The sequence below is a fragment of the Rhyacophila brunnea genome, unplaced genomic scaffold (genome assembly GCF_057557595.1).
Source record: "Rhyacophila brunnea isolate RB1 unplaced genomic scaffold, BYU_Rbru_1.0 scaffold_4, whole genome shotgun sequence".
In the NCBI taxonomy this organism is placed as follows: Eukaryota; Metazoa; Arthropoda; class Insecta; order Trichoptera; family Rhyacophilidae; genus Rhyacophila; species Rhyacophila brunnea.
The window spans coordinates 44087372-44111200 of NW_028233068.1; the positions used below are offsets into that span (position 1 = coordinate 44087372).

The 23829-nt window shown below is 33.6% G+C and overlaps 1 protein-coding gene across 1 annotated transcript in view; it reads right to left on the bottom strand.

Annotated features, from left to right (window-relative positions):
- Nucleotides 1-1492: 1492 nt before the first annotated feature.
- Nucleotides 1493-23829, bottom strand: part of LOC147067416 (apolipophorins-like) — a 78837-nt gene continuing 56500 nt past the window's right edge. The window contains exons 37-61 of the mRNA XM_085953937.1: nucleotides 23006-23147; nucleotides 22346-22537; nucleotides 21564-21802; nucleotides 21198-21374; nucleotides 20747-20896; nucleotides 19951-20134; nucleotides 19491-19669; nucleotides 18718-18938; nucleotides 16868-17157; nucleotides 16125-16243; nucleotides 15775-15903; nucleotides 14780-14926; nucleotides 13777-13933; nucleotides 13312-13517; nucleotides 12832-12960; nucleotides 12617-12721; nucleotides 10816-11015; nucleotides 10086-10323; nucleotides 7131-7281; nucleotides 6464-6607; nucleotides 6086-6204; nucleotides 5840-5951; nucleotides 4705-4820; nucleotides 3956-4156; nucleotides 1493-2169 (exon numbers count right to left, since the gene is read on the bottom strand). Coding sequence (XP_085810063.1) covers nucleotides 2140-2169; nucleotides 3956-4156; nucleotides 4705-4820; nucleotides 5840-5951; nucleotides 6086-6204; nucleotides 6464-6607; nucleotides 7131-7281; nucleotides 10086-10323; nucleotides 10816-11015; nucleotides 12617-12721; nucleotides 12832-12960; nucleotides 13312-13517; nucleotides 13777-13933; nucleotides 14780-14926; nucleotides 15775-15903; nucleotides 16125-16243; nucleotides 16868-17157; nucleotides 18718-18938; nucleotides 19491-19669; nucleotides 19951-20134; nucleotides 20747-20896; nucleotides 21198-21374; nucleotides 21564-21802; nucleotides 22346-22537; nucleotides 23006-23147 — 4077 coding nt within the window. The 3' untranslated portion in view covers nucleotides 1493-2139. The remainder of the gene's footprint in view (nucleotides 2170-3955; nucleotides 4157-4704; nucleotides 4821-5839; nucleotides 5952-6085; nucleotides 6205-6463; nucleotides 6608-7130; nucleotides 7282-10085; nucleotides 10324-10815; nucleotides 11016-12616; nucleotides 12722-12831; nucleotides 12961-13311; nucleotides 13518-13776; nucleotides 13934-14779; nucleotides 14927-15774; nucleotides 15904-16124; nucleotides 16244-16867; nucleotides 17158-18717; nucleotides 18939-19490; nucleotides 19670-19950; nucleotides 20135-20746; nucleotides 20897-21197; nucleotides 21375-21563; nucleotides 21803-22345; nucleotides 22538-23005; nucleotides 23148-23829) is intronic.

Below are 23829 nucleotides of genomic sequence, written 5' to 3' on the forward strand. Positions count from 1 at the left end.
GAATATTCTCCATCTTCAATTATTTTGGATAATGAGGAAATAAATTCTCCGCGAAAATCAGCCGATTCTCCAGTGAATTTAATATAAACCAACCGTTACTTGCTTGAAAATTGTGTTAGAATCTTCTTTTAATCTAGCCTTCCAATCTCTGTGCAAACTAAGAGCCTTCGCTTGAATAATTGAAATATTCAGAGGGACATCTTTTTGATGTTGGTCGTCGATCCATGATGACAAATATTTTTCCATTTCATCCATAACTATGCCGTGTCTTTTGGAAACAACCTTTAAAGATATATTTCCACAATTTTGAACGTATTCCTTAATTTTTATTTTATTTTTCAAAATTGAACATAATATAGTAGTAGACCTGTTTGTATCATACGAACGTCCGATTGAAGAAAAAGATTCACCGCAATCAGAACGTCGTGCGAAGTTTATAAGTCCTTGATTTCTCTTTGTTCGTACCTATCAACACTGCAGTTTTTCTGTTTCTCACTCTTGTTTATAAATCTTATTATGTCTTAACCCCACGGCCAGCGCGACGTTTTAAAAAAACGTTTTTTTTTGAAATGTGCGAAATAGCGAATTGTGCGAAAGTCGAACGTTCGTAAGTCGAGGTCCGCCTGTACATTTAGACGTACATTTTTTTGTTATGCCCGCAATAATACGTTCTGCCAGCAGTAAGTCCGTGCATGTGTAAACGGGGTATAATGTTCATCTAAATACTAATAGTCCATTGTATAAAATATTTTTTTTAGGTTTTAAGGTAGTTGTAAATTCAATATTTCCGGGAAAAGCGTTTTTATGTTTCAAGCTTCAATTATTTGTATTAACATGAGATTATTTTTTCCGTTGTATTCTATGTCGAAATTAGAACCAAACAGCAATTTGTTTCAGCCGATAAACTCTTAAATGTAATAAATATAGGAAAAATAAAATTGGATGTAGCGCTATTTGTACTTCACTTTTAGATTTATTCCGCATAAGGTACATATTTCTGTGGCACTGTCATGAGTTTACCAGATGCTACAGCATGAGAGACGCTCTTTTCAATATTAAACGTTCCCTTATTGGTTGACTTAAACACGCGCGAAATCAACCAAGCTTTAAATATTATGAAACATGGACTTGGCGCTTTTTGTAATAAATGGAGACTTAAAATATTTTTTTTCGTATGGTTATGTCGCGTTTTGGAATTTATAGATCAATACATATTGTGTAAAATTATACAAAGAATATGTGCGTATTTTTTTCTCGATTTTGACCAAATGTGGACTTATCGCTTTTTGGAAGACGCCTCAAATAGCTTTCAGAACACACTGAACATAGTAATGTGAAATGATTTGCAACTAATTTAATCCTGACTCTTGTTCCATTATGAACTTAACTTTCATGTAAGTTGTAAGTATTATGTAGGCTCCAGATGAAAGTTTATTACAAAATCTTTGGTTCCATCTGAATTAATATTAGTTTGATTTAAAAAAAAAACACATTTATTTTATTGTTCACTTCTTTATTAACAAATATAATATGAGAAAAGTGTTAAACACTATAATACGATGACATTTACATTCTTCATGACAGTAAGAATTATATTATAGCTACACAAAATGGCATCCACAACATTCGTCTACAGGAGTCCAACAGTTATAAAAAGAAGTCTCATTGTAATGTAATCATGAAAAATATACCACAAAAGATTTTATTCTATGACATGTTTCATAATATTATATTTTTTCACGTGTTAAATAGTCATGAAATGTTGCACTGACTTTAGCATCTTACTAAGAAATAAGAACAATATTTGTTACACTAAACACAGAAAAGTATTCAATTCATGAATGTTCCAAATTTAACCAAAATAATGATATTCTGATATTAAGCAATACCTACTGATGTTATTATAATAGCAGTAGTGTCCATTTGAATGACAGAATATTGACTTCTTTCATTGGTATTTTTTTCTTATAATATACATTCAATAAAATATTTTAATTATACGTTTATTTATATATACACAATCTGATTTCTAAAAATATACAAAAATGCCATCACGGATGTAGTATTTGTTCTCCTAACTATTATTAAAAAAGTCTTAGTTTTGTCTCATACTAGTTGATGGGCGACTGATGTTGTTTCTCACTTCTTTTTTCCGCTCTTCTTTGGTGCCTGCAAAAAAAAAGAAATATCCAATTTAGAAAAGTGACTGGGAGAAGTTTTCGGATTAGTAATCAATTATCTAGAAAATCCTGGTTTATGGTGATCGCAGCGCACACTGGCAGCCGAATGCAATAATTTTAGTTCTTATCTACAAGTCAGTATGCAAAAGTGAATTTGGAAGCCTTAACAATAACATTTTGTTTTTATTGTAATAATTACGCTTAAAGGAATGCACCTATATAATATAATGTAATACAATAGCGAAGGGTGGAGATAGACTCTTAAGAGTATTAATATCCAACATAAATAGTGCATGCTTTACTTTATCAGTCAAACGTATTTGTTTTTATTGAATTAAGTCTATATTATTATAATGTGTAGATAGTGTTTGTTAGTTTTTAAAATTCAATTAAACCCTGCCTATGCCATAGTTGATAATAGTCAAAAAATATTCGTTTATCAATAAAATATCTAAAATTGAACATACAATTTTAGATATTTTATAGATGGAAGAATATTTTTTATCGATTATGGTTTGGTTTAGGCAGGGCTTAATTCATGTATTCCTAATTCAACGAAAACAAATAGGTATGACTGAAAAACTGTGCACTATTTTTGTCAGATCACCCATTCTTCTTTCTTCTTCTTTCGACCATGTCCGATCCTAATAGGATCATATGGGCCTCCCTCCACGTGGTGGAGGTTTGTATTAACAGATTTTGTTTTTACGAGAAATGGATGTCAGCCACTTGCTCAATCCGACTAGGTCCCCATACTCTATCGCCCATATCATGCCTAAACTATTATGGTTTGGCTTAGGCAGGGTTTAATTGAATTTAAAAAACTAACCAGCACCATCTAATTGTATTTTTAGTTCAATGAAAACAAATAAGTATGACTGACAAAGTTTATTGTGCACTTTACATTGAATCTTAACAGCCTACCTCCACCCCTTACCACTCATATAACATCAGTCGAAACATAAACAAAATTTCAGTCAATGAAGTAATTTCAATAAAATTATGATTCATGTATCAGCTCAATTAATGAATGATACACGGCTAAGGCTGGCGTTACACTTCAAACATTTTACTGTGACTGTGGTTGGATAGGTGGTCAGCACATCTGCGCATCTATTCTATACACGAGACTGCTATTGGTAGCTATCGAGGGTAGTTTTATATTGAGGTTTTAATTAGCACTTATTGTAACAATTACAATAAGAAAGTTGTAATTGTTACAATAAGTGCTATGTTTTAACAGCACCTCTCTTGGGTGTGCTAAATTTTAGAGCGAGATAGACAGTTTTGACTGTTTAGATGGATAACTTATTCCTACAATTATAATACTTTGATACAAACATGAAACACTACCCTCGATAGCTGCTGATAGCAGTCTTGTGTATATAATAGATGCACTGGTCTGCATTAAAGTATGTATCCAATTAGCAATTATTAGACATTTAGCTAATCTTATTTAATGTAAATCCAGTTTGTCACTTGAATTTGTCACGAATAAATGAACAAGCTTTTCATTTCAGTAGACTACTAGCTTTTTTAGAACTACTTTTTCACTCTGTTGCCTGGTCTCGAATCTCAGATCCATCAGCAATTATTCTAAATTATATTATGAATACTTGAAATCAGAACATATTTATCATGTTCTCATTCCCCTAGATGTAGGCTGACTGATCGATTGTTCAACAATAACAATCAAATATAAAAATCGGTTAAAATGCCTCCACAACTCGGTTTTGTTTTGGTGTTTATAAAAATAAGTCAAAAGAAATACTCACAGCTGGTTCCTTTCTGGATTTGGTTGAGCACCTAACCTTAGGAATGATTTCCATGAGACCGACTTCGCATTTGCATTCGCTCTCGTATGTCACCATTGACATGGAATCGGCAATGGTCTGCGATGTCAAGAGGAGGAAACTCTTACGTGGGTTGGGTCCCAGAGAATGGAAGTTGGTTGACGAATACACATTACCGAAGGTCTGTAGAAATATAAATAATTAAAATATGATAAAATTCTTGGATAAGTAAGTACAGTCTATTGATTTTTGAAAGTTTAATAATATGTTATTTATTATTGATAATAATTTGAGTCATTTTATCAATTAGTTTTAATTGAGTGAAAAATTTTGTATTTTTACTGCATACATTGTATATGAAACTGTGTTTTCTGGTATTATATGTTACTAAACTTAATTATATAATATGTGACATTTTCTTTAACAGTAGTTAGTACAATAAGTAGGTATCCCTAATTGTCTAAAATGACTACAGTATATAGCCGCATTTAGACCGAGCGAGCGAATGTTTATTCTTAACCCACTCCAGCGAAATTCTTATGCTCGCTCAACAAAAAGTGTTTAAGTCAAGAGGATTTTGCTGGAGTGGGGGAAGAACGAACATTCGCTCGCTTAGTCTAAATGCGGCTTAAGAGATTGTTTTTGAGCATAAGCTAAGTTATTTTTATACGTTTGGCCTTTGTGGTTAGGCAGTAGAGAAATACAATATAAGAAATATTATTGTTACAAACCTTAAGAGCGAAGGCAGCACATTCATCATCGGGGTAGGTGATTCCGTCTCTCAAGTTTGAGTGGGAGTGACCACGTTTTTTGTCTCCAACAACAAACACATCTCTGTCATTGAAACCTGTGATTGAAAAAGGTTTTTAGAAGAAGTTATTCATGGGCTTGGGACAAAGTCACATTTCCTATTTCCAATGATGGATGTAAACCATGCATCTCTCTAACTAATCGTTTGAAAAAAAATTTAATGGCATTCTCACCAAATAAATTATTAAGATACCTCTAAACTAGGAAGGTCCATAATATAGGGTGGGTGCTAATGAAACAAACATAAATCAACTGTAGAAAGGGAAAATGGCTTAATCCACATAAATCAAATTTTAAAGGAGGCACAAAACCATTTATGTTATGGTTTTCGGTCAAAGTTAAAATACAAAATAGACATAACGATAAAGTGCATAATAATTAATAATTTGGTTTTTATATTCCTAATCTGATATTAATTATTGAGTTAATTAAAGAAAAATCAACAAAAATGATTAAGTCATTTTACCCATTTCACTTTCTTCTTTTAAAATTGTTCATTCGTGTAAAATGTTATAATTTAATAAAACCTATTTTGAAAAAACCGAGGGTTAAGTCTTTTTTCCTTTCTACAGTCGATTATATTGCAATGGATAATCAAATTGGTAAAAGTAAAATGATTCACTTTTACGGTGGTTAGTTTCACTATTCATGCTAGTTGGACCCAGCTGGATCTTTCAATTTGACACTGGTGGATTGTATATTGGTGTGAGATTTTTTTTTATCAGGTCTGTGCTTGTTATACTTATATGAATAAGTGGCTATATGTATAATGCAGCTGATTTTGAGCCAATAACACAAATAACACATAGTTCATAACAAGTAGCTCACAGTAGCCTTCTTCTAACCTAAGTCCCAGAGCCCATATTTTCATAACATCAACATAGTTGGATTTGGCCCTAGTTGCTTATCACTAATCTATTATGAAAAATACATTATCTAAGCTTATTATGTATATAAAAACATTATCATAATACATACAATTAAGTGTAATGTTAAATGTTGATGTGCACTGAATGATTCTCTACCTAAGAAAAATACTGTAATGTGAATTCTTACCGACAATGTTGTGAGAGTTCTTGACTCCAGGAGCCACGCAATGCATAGGGCTAATCAGATGGGCGGTGGTTCCTATCTTCTTCATCATCTCTTCGGCGGCCGCACTGGCAAACTAGAAAATCAATAAAATAATATAAATATATATTTTTATCAACGTTGTTAAATTTAAAAAACCTAATTTTGTTTTTTCCATTTCAAAGATTTTTGTGAATCTGTTTGCAAAGTGATAATCGAATGAGAACTTACGGTGGTGAAGAGTCCCGATGGGCATGCCTCGGAATGAACCATGATGATGGTCTTGGCTGCTTTAGGTCTGAGTTCCAGTTCCTCCAAGCCGAATAAGGCGGCAGACATGGCGTCAACTCCTGTACATAATTTAAAAATCGTAATTGATGAAAATTAATTGGTCATCCGTTTAGTTGGTTGCATGGGTCATTTTTATTGGAATTCCCATCTCCATTACCAGTTTGTTGTGAAATAGTTGCCATATTGGAATTTAAACTTATCATTAATTGATAAGCAATTATTGCTTATTAATTGGTAATTAATAACAAGTTTAAGGAATTGTAAAAAAATAATAAACGTGAACTATACAGTCTATTATAAACATTGCCAGTGTCTTACCAAGCTGTGTGGTGATATAGTCGAGGTACTGTCCGGTGGTATTGACATAGTCATCAAACACTTCATTGTCGGTTCTAACTGGAGACTCCCACGGGGTAGAGCGATCCTGGTCTGTGAAGGAGATCTTGCATCCGCCGAGTTTGGCTGTAAATTAGATACAATATTACATTAGATTACTAGAACAATTCGAGAAATGACAGTATCCACCTTTAACGATGTAAGCCATTGGTTCAAATCTGGTTGGTACCCGATAAATTCAGATATTTGTTTTAATGTATATTATTGAGAGAGAGTAATAATCCAATGAATTGAGTGAATGGTTGACAACCATTACTCAAAAATTAACATGCTCTTGATTAGACATGTAAAATTATAATGCAGCTCTGTTTTTTTACACTGTATAATGTTGTCTGACTTTTAATCTGCAGTAATAGCATGGTCATATATTATATTTAACAACTATAGACCGGCAACTATAACTTGAGGAGTGACCTTGCTGCTAGGGTCACACTGTGAGTATTGGTCAATATACATTGCATGCTATTAATTCTTCAAATAGCCGCACCTCAAGTTATAGTTGTTGATCTCTATATTAGTTGATTAACTATAAAAGAGCGAAATTGTAAATAAAATTAAAAATATTTGTAATAACAATTGAGTAACTCACGGTCATTGACATCGTAGAAGATGGGGTAGAGGAAGTCAGGCTTGATTCCAACCAAGTAAACCTTAATGTCGGTCATCTTTTTCTTCTTGAGCTCATCTACCAATGAGGACATCATCGGGACAACCAAATCTCTGTATGTCTTCTCGTTGGACTAAAAATTAAATCAATCATTTCTCGTTAGTCATAAATGGTAACAAAGTTATCCTCTGAGAAAATCAGTTAGCACTTGTCAAGTAACTTTCTATATGATCTTGTTACAACAAAATGGTACTAAATAATTGTTTCTTTGGGAAATCTACAAAGTTGGACATACAAGATCCATAGAAACAGCTCCAACATTTTTTTCAACAATTATATCATTTATCGCAGAGAAGTCTTAAGGGGGGACATGCTCGTCGAAGGTCAAAATTGAGTTTTTATTGTATTTTCAAACCATGATCCTGGACACTCCTTAAACGTTGTAGATAATCTATTTATATAATTTTGAAGCCTTATTATCTTTTATAGTTATTTTACACATTTGATGACTGCATGAAGTATTTTTGTTACATAAAATAGTATTCTTTTAAACCTCTCGCTCTAATGTTTTAGAATATAGTCATATTTCGGTACAGAACTGTGCAGTGGTGTTAAGATTTTTTACATTTATTAATTTTTAAACGCATTTATAAAACCATTAGTATAATTTATTACGAGATATTTTTTGTAAAATATTCACGATAAAAAATTATTTTGATAATCTCTGTGATCCCAAATTTGACAAGAATTAGGCATTTTATTATTCAAAAAATCGGCAAGATTAACACATTTTAAGATGATTCTAAAGATACTTATTATAAGCTATGTCTTTGACCATTCAAGTGTGATAAACATCTTATGAATAATGATTGCTTTATAATAATTATTGACCTAAGAATAAGGTAGTGTTTTTTTAAAATACGCCATTTCTTTTGTCATTCCCTAGTGGTTAAGCTACAACATACGGCCGTAGCCATAAAATGACAAACTATAATCAAAGTAGGGAGTAAAATTATGTTAACGCGCGTGTTTGAACATGTACCTAACCGAATTTTTTTTTATTTTTTTTTAAACGGTACATGTTCAAACACGCGCGTCAATATCATTTTACTCCCTACTTCAATTATAGTTTGTCAATTTATGGCTACGGCCGTATGTTGTAGCTTAACCACTGGGGAATGACAAAAGAAATGGCGTATTTTAAAAAAACACTACCTTATTCTTAGGTCAATAATTATTATAAAGCAATCATTATTCATAAGATGTTTATCACACTTGAATGGTCAAAGACATAGCTTATAATAAGTATCTTTAGAATCATCTTGAAATGTGTTGATCTTGCCGATTTTTTGAATAATAAAATGCCTAATTCTTGTCAAATTTGGGATCACAGAGATTATCAATATAATTTTTTATCGTGAATATTTTACAAAAATTATCTCGTTATAAATTATGCTTATGGTTTTATAAATGCGTTTAAAAATTAATAAATGTTAAAAATCTTAACACCACTGCACAGTTATGTACCGAAATATGACTATATTCTAAAACATTAGAGCGAGAGGTTTAAAAGAATACTATTTTATGTAACAAAAATACTTCATGCAGTCATCAAATGTGTAAAATAACTATAAAGGATAATAAGGCTTCAAAATTATATAAATAGATTATCTACAACGTTTAAGGAGTGTCCAGGATCATGGTTTGAAAATACAATAAAAACTCAATTTTGACCTTCGACGAGCATGTCCCCCCTTAATTTATTCCAGATTTAATTAGATATAATGGGATACTAGTAATGTTCCCTCTAATTTATATTGTATATGTGCGCAAACAAATCTGGATGTTACATTTTTGAGTAGTGGTTAAAATTGAGATGGCATTTTGCTAGATACATGAATTTTTATTAAAGGTCAAATATTCATACTTATAATATTACAAATGGATGTTTATATTTAAACAAATAATTGCAGCAGTTTATTTAAGTTTTATTAAGATTTTCGAACTATGTACGGCAATCAATTTCTCACTAACCCACAATATGTAAGTTTGTACAGAACATCTCATTATGTCAAGGTGTGACGTGTAACACTACAGTACAGTTTTATGAGTTATATGTTGTGTGAAAAGGTCTAAACTTGGTTAGGCTCTTTTTAAAACAAACTAGGAGCTACTAGCTTCATTTGGAGTCATACTAAAATAAAAACAAAATAGTATAATTACAGTCGAACTTGGTTATTACGAGGAAGATGGGACCGACTTAATTTGCTCGTTATAAGCATTACTCGTTATATCAGAGAATAGGTATTTTTAAATGAGCGCAGTCACATAACACAAAAAGTCGCAATTCAAACAAAAATATACAATTAGAATTTTCCCCGAAACGAGCATGGCATTCATAAACTACAAGAGAAGTTGTTTATTGTAATAAACGCTGGTTGGTACCTACTGACTTCAGTTTAGATTTTTTACATAAAATTTCAACCATATGTGTGAATACTTTTACAATGTTGTCGGCGAAAACACCAATTAGGTACTTAGACACATAACTAGTGTCATAAACGTAATCCGATCCCGGCGGAATCGGTCTATGGTCGGATTCTATTGCTTAGGGTCGAAAATGTTTTTAAACGATCAACACATTAAAATTTTTAAGAAAAATTTTGATTATATTTTTGCTTGGTAGGTATATCCGATAAGTAGCTCGTTATAAAAGTGAATAAAGTTATGGAGAAAATCATAAACTAAAATGTCAACGAATGTTTCCTCATTACATCCGAGATCTTGCTATGTCCGTGATCGTAATAACCGAGTTTGACTGTAATTAAATAATTCACATTTCACACATAATTAAATAATAGTCTAATCTCTAATTAATTTATTTTGTAAAATTACACTACAACTGACAAATTCTCGAATCAATTTGACATTTCTCACCCTAGTGGTCTCAACAGTGAGGATGATATCAGCTTGATTATTGGGGGACGCGACATCCATCTCATCGCCGGCGTTGAGTTTTTCACCGTTGACCTCGCATCGGACGCACATGTCTGGGACGGGTACGGGGAAAGCGTTGGATCTGCAGGCGAGGGCGTATGTCTTGGCGATCAGACAAGCTTCTGACTGTGCCACGTCGGGTGATGATGCAGCCTCAACTGCATGACGACAAGCCATCCTGCCAAAGGAAAAACGATTATTAATGATACTTTTATATTGTATATTGAAGACATTCTGACGATTATGACCTATCTTTAAAATTACTGACATTACAGAAGGTCCATCATTTATTCTACATAATAATATTATGTTTTATGTATGTGACTATGTTTTGTACTCTTTCAATATGAAGCTGAATGGCAATGAGACCAAACTCGATACAAACTAAAGGTGTTAAAGAAACCCTTCTTCTGCCAGATGGAGCATTCTGCAGAACTTGCTGAAACAAGATTCACTGTGGAACACATAATGAGTATTGTGGTACAGCGAGGCAGTCTTGAAAGGATATGAAGAGTGGTGTCTTAATATAATATTATTATAATCATCCAGTGATATTGCCGACCAAATGGAACCGAAGATAGTAGCATCTCCCGATTTTGACAAGGTTAATAATAGACGATGATCATATTAATTTATTAAATTAAGATAAGTTCTTTATAACACAACGCACTTGTAGTTGCTGATGTCCACAGCCAGATTGCAGTATGAGAGGTCGGAATCTTCACCGAAAAGTTCGTGGCATATTCCAGATTGAGCATGTCCTGCATGACCCCCGTGTCCAGAATGTTCAGAATGGTCGGGTGTCTTTACGCCTGCACAGCCTGATGTCAGAGCATATGCGTTTCCAAATTCAGATTCAGAGCGCGCCATCTAAAATAAAGACATTAATTAACAAACTATTTTTTATTCAAATAATTAGGTAATATGTTTACGATATTTAAAAATGTAGCATTCATGTCAGATATATACGTAACAGAAAGTTATTTTTGATAAACATTTGCATCAAATAGAAGTTGACTCCTGTGCAAATACTTCGGTATTATCATTTAATAGGTAGGTATGTTTCTGTGTAGACACATGAATTTACAATTGAAGGCCCCCCCCCCGAACAACGATAAGGGGCACATTTCAATAAATTTGACCAATGAAGAAAAACATTTAATTCTTAAATATTTTCTATCTATATTTTTTATTTACTGATATTATATTATTAATGTAGAAAACATAGACTTCTATACTTTTAGACTTCATAGAATCTTCCTTTTTCTGCCTTTATTTAATTGATTTATACCACTAGATGACAAGCTAACACCACTAACATCCGCCATCTTTGTTCTGCTTTTCGTTGTTCTTGGATTAAGCAGTTTTAAAAAAATTAAGGATAAACCTTTTCGATACATTAAAACGCTTACAGAGAATTATCATTGTTTCATACTTAGTGAAATATGTGAAATGGTTACATGTAAATTGTACATATTACATTTCACCGTAGCACAGTTCTCCGCGAGCTTTCTTATCGGGAAGAGATGAAAAAATTACTAGTATTTTTAATTTAATTATATACCTATTTTCTACTGTCTTTCCCTTGTATTTCGATAATTTTTATTACGTATTTTGTAAGTGTTTTAGGTACAAGTCGGTTTACAGGAAGCGAGGTAGGAACCGAGCCAATTTTCATAGTGGATTTTGGCAAAATTCATGAATTCAAGAATGAAAACCTAACCTAACCTAATCTAACAAATAATCCAGTTTATCGGCTATTTTCAAAATTTGTTTGCCGCTGGCTGGTAAAGTGCTTACAGCCATATATTTCCGATACAACATTTCACGGTGAAGTGTAATACGGCGAACTTCATTCTTCGGCGAAATATGTGCTGCTTATCGTTGTTCTGGGGGATGATGCCTTCAATTATTCATAAATTTATCATAATCTTAGGGTGAGATTGTGCCAATTTTTTGTAAATATCTCAAATATTATGGGCATAGTTATACCAAAGCAACATTCCCTTTAATTTTTCTATTATGTGTGAATCATAAACTCATCATCAGAACAGTAAATGTTGTAATTTTTTTTTTGCATAGATAAATGAACTCGTCAAATACCTACCTAAAATAATTATTTTTATTTATACCCAATTTGGTGCTTTATTCCATGACCTCTTTATATTTGTAGGTAAATACATATTTATATTTCGTAATACTTTTATTCTTTTTTTCTTTAGACTGTTATTTGAAATTTCTGTGTGCAAACGTTACAAACATCTGTGCAGACAAATTTTTATATGCTTGCATGCACACATGCGCGCACACAAGTAAATATAATAACTATCATCATCAGCAGCAATCTGGCGTGGGTCCAGGCTTCCTTCTACAACACTTTCCCTATCTAAAATGGTGGCTTTCTAAATTGATACCCCACCACATAACTTATAATATAATAGTTTTGTATTTCTAATCAAGGTTGGTCTTACCTTGCCGCTGGGTAGTCTGAAGTCATCGAAAGGCTCGTTGTTACCGTCTCCGAGAAGTCCTCGAAGTTTTCCATAGTAATATCCAGATACCTTTACATAGCAGAGCTGAAATACAAAATACAATGTCAAAATAAATATTTTATAGCATGTGCAAAAGTGTTTTCAAAACCAATACTACTTGAAGATTATTTTCTCAAAATGTTTCAGGTACTTACATCAAGGCTGTTACTGCACTTAACGGTAGCTCCGTATTTAGTCTTGATGGTGAAGGTGGATCCTCGCTTCCATGCTTCAGTATCGGCATAGACGACAGGGAATCCGTATGGAGAACCATTTAGAAGCAACTGAAATAAAAGGACACCATTTTTATCATATTTATATTGAAACCAACTGGATTTTAACATATTTAATGGTTTTTAGATGATTTTATTTAGTTATTTAAGTCTAACTCTTTTTAATTACTTATTAATATGTTTCAAATAAGAAAATATTCCATTTACGGTCCTAAAGCATATTCAATGAGCTTTTTTGCAATTTATTATCTCAAAATATAGTTACCGACTTTGAAACTCCATGGTAATTTAATCATATTAATATTAACAACAAACTCATGTACATAGCCGAACACTGTGCTCTTTTTTAATATACTGGCTCCAAGGTCAGAAATCACATGAACTTTTGTATAAATTTTTTACCTTTCCATCGGTGTCTACTTCAATAGAGTTTCCGCTATTGTCAACAAGGTTGATAGACTTAGGTTGGCCATTCTGGAGGTTGAGGATAATAGAGAAGTTTCCATCAACGGCGTCCTGGGCGACAACATACTTGCAGCTTCCGGGGAAGGTCAAGTGACGACCGTCGAAAGTGAACACATGCTGTCCTCCGGCGATATAGCCTCTCACTGGTAACGGAAAAATGAATATATTGTAGGTACTCAATAATAAATAAAACATCGGAAACTCATAAAGTTCGCAATAGAGACTTACTACTTATAGATAGATTTTATATGATTTTAAATAGAAACTTTTTTACAGCAGTACCTGCAGTGAAATTATTTTTAAAAAATATTTAAGTAAAGCAGAATAATAAATTTATGGAACCATTATGAATTTTGAATTTTGATTCTCAACTAAAATTAATAATCTAGTGAGGGGTCTCACTGTTGTAAGGCGGGATGAGGTCTTCCGGATCGAAACTGTTAAGCCTGTAGGATTGGTAGAGGTCCTTAAAGCTGGGAAGGTCTTCTTGAGCATAGTTGGCAGCGCTTATCTTGGGCTGTTTCAACATTGGCAGAGTGCCAATTGACTCAGGAGAGAACTGTAAACAAAGAAAACAATTAATGTTTTTTTTTTAGAAAATAATAAGGTAATAAAAGTTGCAAACATTTCTAGAATATCACAAGGTATCAAAAGATTATATAATATTTTGAGTGTTTGTTATATTGTGTTTTTTTTTATCCAAACATAATATTTTTTTAGTGTCCATGGTTAATTAATTATACAGTGGGGAACGAAATAAATCACTGAACTATCAAATCAACCTGAAGTGATTTAAGTTGTGATTATATTGAGATGCACGTCGCGTACTATACGCTATCACGGCAACAAATTTAGTCTATGGTTTTGGCATTTTGCAAAATATTTTAAACGATCACCATCTCTGTAAATTCTCTAAGAATGACACTGATGAAGAGTGCCAACTCTAATGTATTGTATTAGTATTTGGAATTATTATTCATTATTCATGCTAATTTCAATTAATTTTAACAGTTTCTACGTGTGCGTACGTTGAAATTACTTGTGATATTACATCAATAGATAATATTTTGAACAGAACCCGAACCTGCAGACCATAGATAATAGATAATGATTTAATAGAAAATCCATAGAGAAAACCACAAAAAACAAAGATTTTTACATTAGTCAAAGATGTGCAGGCATGTAGAAAATGATAAAAATTTTTTATTGGGTAATGTGGGTGTCGATGCAGCGCGGTACGCGTGAGGTGACTGACAATGTTCGTTTAAAGGTTCAAAATGTGCTACGGGATGGAAGCATCAGTCTGATAACATTTTAAACACAAAGAAAAACCCTTTGTCCAGTAGCGGCAGCTTACTGTGATGTCACAAGATAGTAGTTGTTATATATTATGTATATTACTTACTGGAACATAGACCAAGGCAAATGGAGTAAATCCGTTGGCACCGACATGAGTCTTGGCGTTGTGGAAGATTCCATCAATAGCGAGGCTTCCCTTCTGAATGATGTTTTGGATTTCTTCATAGTCATTTCCACTTTCTCTGCGTACTTTCTGTAAAATCACAAATCATCAGTCACTGCAATACTTATATTAGGATTTTCGATGTGAATTATCACAGCAACTCATTTATTCTGCATAGCATATCTGAGTACTGTACATATAGTAAGAAAGGATGGAAACGTGAATAGGGCTATAGAGATGTACCTATATGAAAAAATGATAGGTCTTAGTAAATATTAGGTATTAGTAAAAAACTGGTGACAGTATTAGAAATACTGTCACCAGTTTGCGTACTCTCGGCATGCTACTACCCATAATCAGTATGTGTGGCCCAATAAACTTGTTCCAAGAAACTTGTTCAAATTTGAATGCATGCGATGAGAGGATCGCAGCGTCTCGCTAGTTGGTACTGTTGGTAGACTTTCAATACTATTAACATTAAATGCGCGCGAGCGAGATAGCATAATACACGTATGTCGAGCCGTGATATACTCAACTGTCAATGGCGTCATTGCTCTCCCTTTCTCCCCAGTTGTAAAGTTGGTATAGTGAAGGACAGAAATGGTGACAAGTTCGTTTTATAGTAATAATATGGAGTTAGTTTTAGTTCCAGGTGAGTATAAGACTAATAAGTATTTACGCGTATCTGGTTTCGTCACGTCGAGTTTCTCAGATAATAATTATATAAACAATTTGTATAAAAATGGCTACTAAAAAGCACTGACACAGCTTCGCACGCCAAACGCTCTATATAATATCCCAAATACTAGTGAGTATTTTGGAACAAGTTTCAATACTATGTATTATGGTAGGAAGTACACTTAGTCTTCAAAATCAACCAGTTTTACCACCTCTAGTTAGTACTGTAATTTAAAAAAAAAATTTTACGAGAGACTTACCCTTTCGATGAATTTAAACAGGGCACTGTAGAAGTTGTCCCATTCTTTGGTTGGAACAAGATTGGCGAAGCATCCACCTACGAAGTTAACGATTTCCATGATGCCATCAGGTGAGTACAGCGCATCGGTCTGTTGAGAGAAGCCATGTCATGATTAGAAACAATGGTGATTTCCAATAAAATATTGTAAATTGTTAATAAACAGTCGTCAGTGTTCTGAGTTGATGTTTTGATTTCATGGTTCAAAAGTTTGTTCGTCAAAAAAAAAACAATGACAAAGTTTCTATTTTTAGTGTTTTACAATAATTTTATAACAGCATTCATTTATGTATTTCAATTTTTTATAATAACCTTTTCTTTGATCATTCCGATGATAGGCAATTCTTCAATTTCCTTGGTGATTGAAGCGATGAAGGCAGCAGCGGATTCTTGGATTTCATTGGACCATTTCATGAACGCATTGAGGGCCTCTGGAAAAATAAATATATAATGATCAATCTCACTAGTGTCGCTTTCAAATAATATTGACAGATAACTAGATCAGTGGCGAAAATTGCCTGTTGAAGTTGGTAAGTTAGAAGAAAGATTGTTTTTTTTATTCAATATTGAGCATACACAAGGTTTTACGAATGTTGATTCATTATTATAGAAATGTTACAATTTTGAAAAACCTCAAAAACATACATATTAGAAAAAATCTAGAAAAAAAGTTGGACCGATTGGAAATTGAATTCACGTCTTTCACTTTCCCGGTGAGTGCTTTGGCCTCTAAACTATAGGTCATCTATGATTCATGCAAATTATTTTTTATATTTTCGTTTAAGCTGAGCTACTTCAAATTCCACCAATCAGGAGGCAATCTGCTTTGTGATCAATTAAGGTAAAGATACGAAAGCACTCACCTGAAAAGTGAAAGATGTGAGTTCTAGTCCCACTCAGTCCAACATTTTTTCTAGAATTTTTTCTAATATGTATGTTTCAGACGTTTTTCAAAATTATCACATTTCTATAATATTTGAACTGAAGAATTGAGTACCTATTGTGAAATAAATTCTATTATCATGCACGTTGGTGGAAAGAAATGGGGTACTCACGGTCGAGGGTCTGCTCAAACTCTTTCATGATTGGTTGCCAATCGGCAGCATGCTTCTTCACGATACCATCGATGAAGTCCACGAAATTCATAGCGAGATCCATGAAAGAGTTTAGGACGGCGACGGCAGCGGTGACCAACTTATCGTAGGTCTCAGTCAGAGCCGGCAAGATTCTATTGTTGAATGATTCATTGAAGGCTTCCACTGTCTCCGCCATCAGCTGTGTGGTTCTTGAGAACGCTGCCAAGAAGTTCTCCGTGATTGTGTAAACTATTTGCATAAACGCCTCACTGTTGAATAAATTACAATTAGCACTTTCATAGTTATGTGTAAACATTTTTAATGTCACTTCCAATATTTTATTTCTCCGATTGGTTCATTTACGATGTATTTATTGTTTATGGTTAATTAAATTTTTACCAACACCTTTGGTTGCAGTGTAATTACAATATACACTAAGACTCATGACCTCGATTATTGTTTTTGATCATCGATTACATGTGATTATAAGAAAAACGTACAGTTTTAAACGTATATTTGGTAAAAACAGTGAATTTTTCAAAAATTGCTATTGAAGAGGTTTATTCTAGTCATAGTCCGTCTAGTGTATAAGGTGATGGCCTTTCATCCGGGGGCTCCGGGTTTAATTCCCAGTGAGGTAACCATGGCCTCCACAAAGGGGAGGCTGACAGGGCTCTGGCCTGGGGGCCCGGGCTCAGAAAGGGCCCGGCGTGACAAGTCGACCAGATAAGTGAAATAAACACAGATCACAAATTTGCTTTAATAGTAAAAAAAAGTCTAAGTCTAAGTTAAGCTGTGTGCCAATACTCGACAACTCCATAACTCAAATGGATGTACATAAATAATAAAAGTGTACATATTAAAACTACAAAAAATCGCTAAAAATACACTTTAATTTTACCGCATACGCCATTTGGAAAACGCTACTGCAGTGTGTCACACTGTCTTTACCATTAGCGATAGGTAGGGGGCCGGCCAAACATCTTAACCTGGGGCCCGCTTCAGAATGTGGAGTCCATGGAGGTAACACAATATATTTATGTGATTTTCTCAGTCTAGATATTTGTGATCATTTCACTTCTACTACTAAACTACACTCACTGGGCACCGTGGTCTGTTATAGTGCTAAAATGAATATACAGTGGAACCTCTCATAACGAGCATACTTCGTTCCAGCATCTTACTCGTATTGTGAAACACTCGTTAAGGGAAACAATTTTTCCCATATAAATTAATGTAAAATATGACAATGCTTTCCATGTCGAAAAAATACCCATTTTTTTATTGGAGGGGACTTCCTCTTTCCCCGTCACTCGTTATGCGAAATGTCGCTCGTTGAGGGAGCCATTTTTTTACAATTTGTTTTGCTCGTTATGAGAAGTGCTTGTTATGAGAGGTTCCACTGTATATTTAATAAAATATATATATTATATAAATTTGTTTTATTATTTTTTCGATTATCCGAACTATTGAGTTTTTACAAATCACAAATAAATCCGGCATTATGTAGGTAATGTCAAATTATTTTATGGCTTACTTGATATTCAAAATTTAATGTTACGATTATTGCGATTATTATATACGATCATTGCACAAGTAAAATCACTGCCATTTGAATATACACATTCAATTTTTTTATGATGTAGCACATGTTGTAATACCGTTTCACTCATAAATAGATATGTATGTGATGTGAAAAATGCTTCTAACTGATATTTTAATTATATTTCACTTTCACTTGGACTGAGTGAATCCTTAGTTCATCAATTTATTGTTTTCCATATTAACAAAAAATCAACTCTGTCAATAAACAAGATTCAATTACTCACATGTTAGCGTGGAACGGTTGGAGGAATTCATCATTCTTCAGATCATCTGAAATGGCTGAAAGCTCATTTTTGAAATAATCTCTGCATGCGGTGAAATCAGGAATGGCATTCTTGAAGATGGTGGCAATCCTGTTGTTGAACTTATTCCTGGGCTCTTGGTCTACCCTGGTGTATTGGGTGGCCCGCTTTGAAATCAAGTCGAGATTGGTGCCTCCCGATTGCTATAGAAAAAGAAAAATAAAATTAGTGACAATAAAACAGCTCAGTTTTTTAGTGTTTCAAACCACTCGTGGTTTGAGTAGAGATATTTAAAGCTGCATTTCGACCAAGCGAGCGAATGTTTGTTCTTTCCCCACTTCAGTGAAATTCTCGTTTTTGTTGTTAAGAATTTCGCTGGAGTGGGGGAAGAACAAACATTCGCTTGTTTGATCTAAATGTGGCTTTAGGTTTTGGAAGATTCTTTTTTTATAGTGTTACATACCCCATTGGATAAAGGAACAGATAATGGTCTGTGATATAACTGAGTTTGCTAAAAAAATCAAATGGAAATGGGATGAGAGGTTAGCTTGAAGAAGTGATAATCACTGGATTAGTGGTCAAGTGGTACACAAAGAGAAAAAAATGTGTTTATATGAATACGAGGCTTAAAGCCCATGTTACGAACACCGACTGTTTGATGCCGCACAAAATAGGTGAAAACCCTTAATGGCTTTTGCATCATCTGGGACAAGAAATCAGCACACATTGGAGCTATAATAATAGATCACACTCACCATGGCTGCCTTCAGGTTCTCAATGTTGTAAGCGTTAATTGAAGCTGGGGCTCCACCCTTGACTGAGTATCCCAACTTGATGAGAGGATGAACTCGGCCATTTTCTTTGTAAGAAGCGGAAACCTCAGCCTGTTTCGATGGAACGAATGCGGCTGACAGGACCAGTACTTCATTGGTAACTAATTAAATGAAAAAATATTTTACATCAATAAAGTATTTTTTTAATATTATTGTTATTTTTTATTTATATTAGTATGTGCTACAGCAATAATTGGTAGAGATGCGATTGTGTGTATGGTTTTTTTGATGATGATCCTGACAGAGTTCATTAGAATAGTTCATAAATGAACTAAGGTAAGACTCAATTATTACTTTGTTTTATAGCGATTCACATCAAGTTGAAGTCTAAGAAAGTTTAATCTATAGTTTAGTTTTTATGAAGTAATAAAGAGTAACTCACCTAAGCATCCTCCGTTCCATTCGGCGACCATTCCATTGCTGGCATCCACCTTTCCGTCGAACTGGTACTTCATGTCTCCGAAGAGGATAACCATCAACTTCCAGTTGATGCCTGATGGGACCTTGTCGCCGGAAGTGCTGATTTCATTATTGATGGACAGTACATCGCCGGCTGGAAGAGTCACCTGAAAGTGAGAAGTAGACATTACATACTGAAATATTATCAATCAATTAGCAAACTGTTAACTGGGCCAAGTTAAGGCGAAAGCCAAACTGTTAAAAATTAGTAACTCTTGAACAATTCCTGTAAACTGAAGTAATTTAGTAGTTTAGAAATAGAAATACAGATGGCGTTGTATTACTAAAATCACTTGTCATTTGGTGAAATGAATTCACTATCATGTTTCTCGCATATTCAAAGACAATGACGGTCTCGTAGCAAAAGCCAGTGTAGATTTTCAAATTTTTTTAAAACAGTAGATGCAGTATCTATGTGTTTTTGATTAACTTTCCATTAAATCGATGTCTAAGGGGCAAATGCATAGTCATAGTTATGTGCTTAAGCAGCCATTAGCAATGCTTTAGGACACTTAGTGGAAGTGAAGAAGACAAATCGAGTGTATATTATTACTATTCTTATTAGAAAGTCAAGGCGAAGTGGTTGGTCATACATTGAAAGATGTCATGAGTATTTTATTCCCAGAAAGAAATGAGTGTTGACTAATCTCAACATAAAACAAAAAACTTAATTGTAGTTTTTGAAGATATTTTGCTAGGCAAAAGTTATGTTAGGTTACCTTCACAAGTTGCTTATCGCTGGTAACATCTACATTGTAGCTGTATTCTCTGCGTTGCCTCTCCACTCCGAGGGAAGTCTTTCCGGACATCTGGAGGCTGTCTTTGGTCATGCTGAATTTCTCTTCTGCGACACATTCCAATCCGAGTCCCTGTTCATTCATATTCAAAACGTTAGCTCATAATATTAAATATTGCACATTTGCATTATTATGATTGTGTTAATATCCTAAACAAATCTTATGTTATATTATAGCTGTAGGTATTTAAATATTATCATCTTCATGATATTTTATCAAAACAATTTTTGCTTGAATCAATATAGCGGTAACTTTCTAAAAGTTGGATGTGTGTACTGCAAATCTAAAAAATGACAAAAACCATTGGTCATCAAAATACCAATATTTTAAATGATCTACATTTATGGTGAAATAGGTGACTGTAAAGACATACCCTGCCTGATACATGAAGACTGGCATCATATTGAACCAAATCGGATGAGATAACTGGATTGAATTTGCATTCAATCATCATTTTCTGGTTCTTCTTCTTGAAGATGTCGATGTTGAGATTTGTGTTGACGGAGTGGCTGTGTAAGTCGTATTTCGATCGGAGGACCACTTGCATTTCCTGCAGATCAAGCCAAAATCAAATTAAATATAACATATACGCGCTCTAAGGTGTTATCAATCTACGCCGAGGTGAAGCGGTCGGCTTAGTAATTAAATTGAGGTAATGAATTACATTATTACTATCACAATTTATTGACATTATAGATGTGATCCAAAGATAGACAGATTAACAAGTTGTCGATGGTACCTTTTCTGCTCCAGGATAGATGAAGTAGATGTCTCCGTTCAAATTTACTTCCCTCTCTGTCTTCTGGTGGTCCAGGCTGGACTTGAAGTGAGTTTTTGTGCGGGGATCGTTCTTGTTCATGTGGAAGATGGCTTCATGGACAATAGGGAAGTTGGGCAGACCGGATTCGGCGTACGAGTTTGTGGTTTCCAAAGAGATGACGCGGTTGGGAGTGCTTGAGATGAAAGCCGTCTGGTATGCTGTATGGAAAAAGATTAATAGCTGTTAACTCATTCTTATACTAGTCAATATTATTTAGTTATAAGATTACATACAGAGTTGAATATTCCAAATTAACCATCATCCGTAAAAGAGATTAGAGGGGTAAGTTAAATCAATGCCACCGAAATTAAAAGTCATACCAATTTTAATAATCTTTTATTTTGTATGTGGTAATTTTAGACTTTTTCTTGTTCTTTTCCACACAGAAATATCATTTCTTTACTATGTACCTAATAATATTAAAATATTATATTAACCGATTCACTGCAGAGCATTTAATTACTTTTTAATTACCACATTTAAATTACATACTAATTATATCTAATGTCCCCCTAATCAGGACACAACAGCTGTGGCGTTCGCTCTGTAAGGATTAAATTGTTAACTGACAATCATAACAATCCACAATCCATATCAAATTGGGAATTGAAGGAAACTGATCATATTCTTTAATAATTTTTTACTTTTTACTTTTTTTACTTTAAAAATAATCAAGTACTAGATGAGTTTAATTAACTCACTTCCTTTGACCATCTTTCCATACATCTCAGTGTGGTATTTTTGTTCTCCTCTTGTAACGTGCATGTCAGTGTTGTACACAGGAAGCTTGCCCTTTTGCTTCTCGAATTTGGATTGAAGACCAAACTCGGGAGCGAATCCGAGTTTCCTCAGATCGAATCCAACTTGGAAGTTTACTGACATTGAGTCGTCTCCTGAAAAATTAAAAATGTATATTAGGTGGGTACTTATGATAAGCAATAAATGTACTTAGCTAGGGTTACAATTATTTTAATCTCGATACCTCATTGTTTCTAATGGAAAAAGGAAAATAGGTATAACACTAAGTAGTAATTATTATCAATAAGCTGATTTCAATCTATAGTTGATAATATAGATATAGTTGACTGAAAATTAAAAGAGTTTTCACATCAACACAATACTTATTTATACGTGGAAAACGATTGAAACGTGTAGCTATCTGAATAAAAATTAATAAGGATTTTATTCTTAACATTGAATTAAATTTTATGAACTCTTGCAACATTTATTATTTTCATTGCAATGCATCTAATTTGAATGTTTTTTTCCTGACTTGTAACCTTTCAAAAACTAATATACATAGAAAAATTCCAATAATACCTTTGAAATAGTAATAATGGATCATTTTTTGATTAGCTTACCTCTGTCTGAAGATGAGATAACCTCAACATGTGCGCACTCTTTCTTCTCTTCGCAATAGACGCTGGTGAATTTGTATGCTTTGTTGGTGTCCTTGAACTCCACAACAACATTCTTTACTCCAAGAGCTACGTTGAAGAAAACCTGTTACAGAAAAGATGACATTAGTATGAATAAGAGTTGCCCATTACAAATTACATATAAATAAATAATCAATATTCTGTAACGCAATCATAGACAATTGACACGACCCTAACATTCAATAAAATGGCTTTCATTATTTTGCATACCGATGTGATGTGTTCCATTTAGTCAAAATATCAATATCGACTCAACTATCAAACAATCAAATCGGTTAAGTCGTCGTTGAACAAAATGTCAACCACATTAACTGTGGTATAAGATAGGCTTTTAGCTAAATTCGCACAGGTTTTACACATACATAATGTTTCGTAATTCAATTGGGACTGTTCATTCGTCGCCCCATTGGTATTAAGCTTTTTGTTGCCCGTGTGGTGTCGCCTGATTGGTGTAGAGCGATTATCAGTCAATAAGGTTTTATATCGCTAAGGTTAAGGTGAGTCCAAAGCGAAAGTGGTCTCGATACGATTTTCATTTGTATGGGCGTTTCTATAACCGCAGCCAAAAATTCAATCATCATTGGATTTTGCCAAATAAGAAGTAGGCTAGCAGAATTGGATGCATTCATTAATACATTAGAGATAATACTCAATATGCAGTCCATCTATTGCTCAAAGAGTATTTTTCAATACCTTGGAAGAAAAGCTATTATGATAACCAACCGTGATTGTTATGTTGTGCTGTG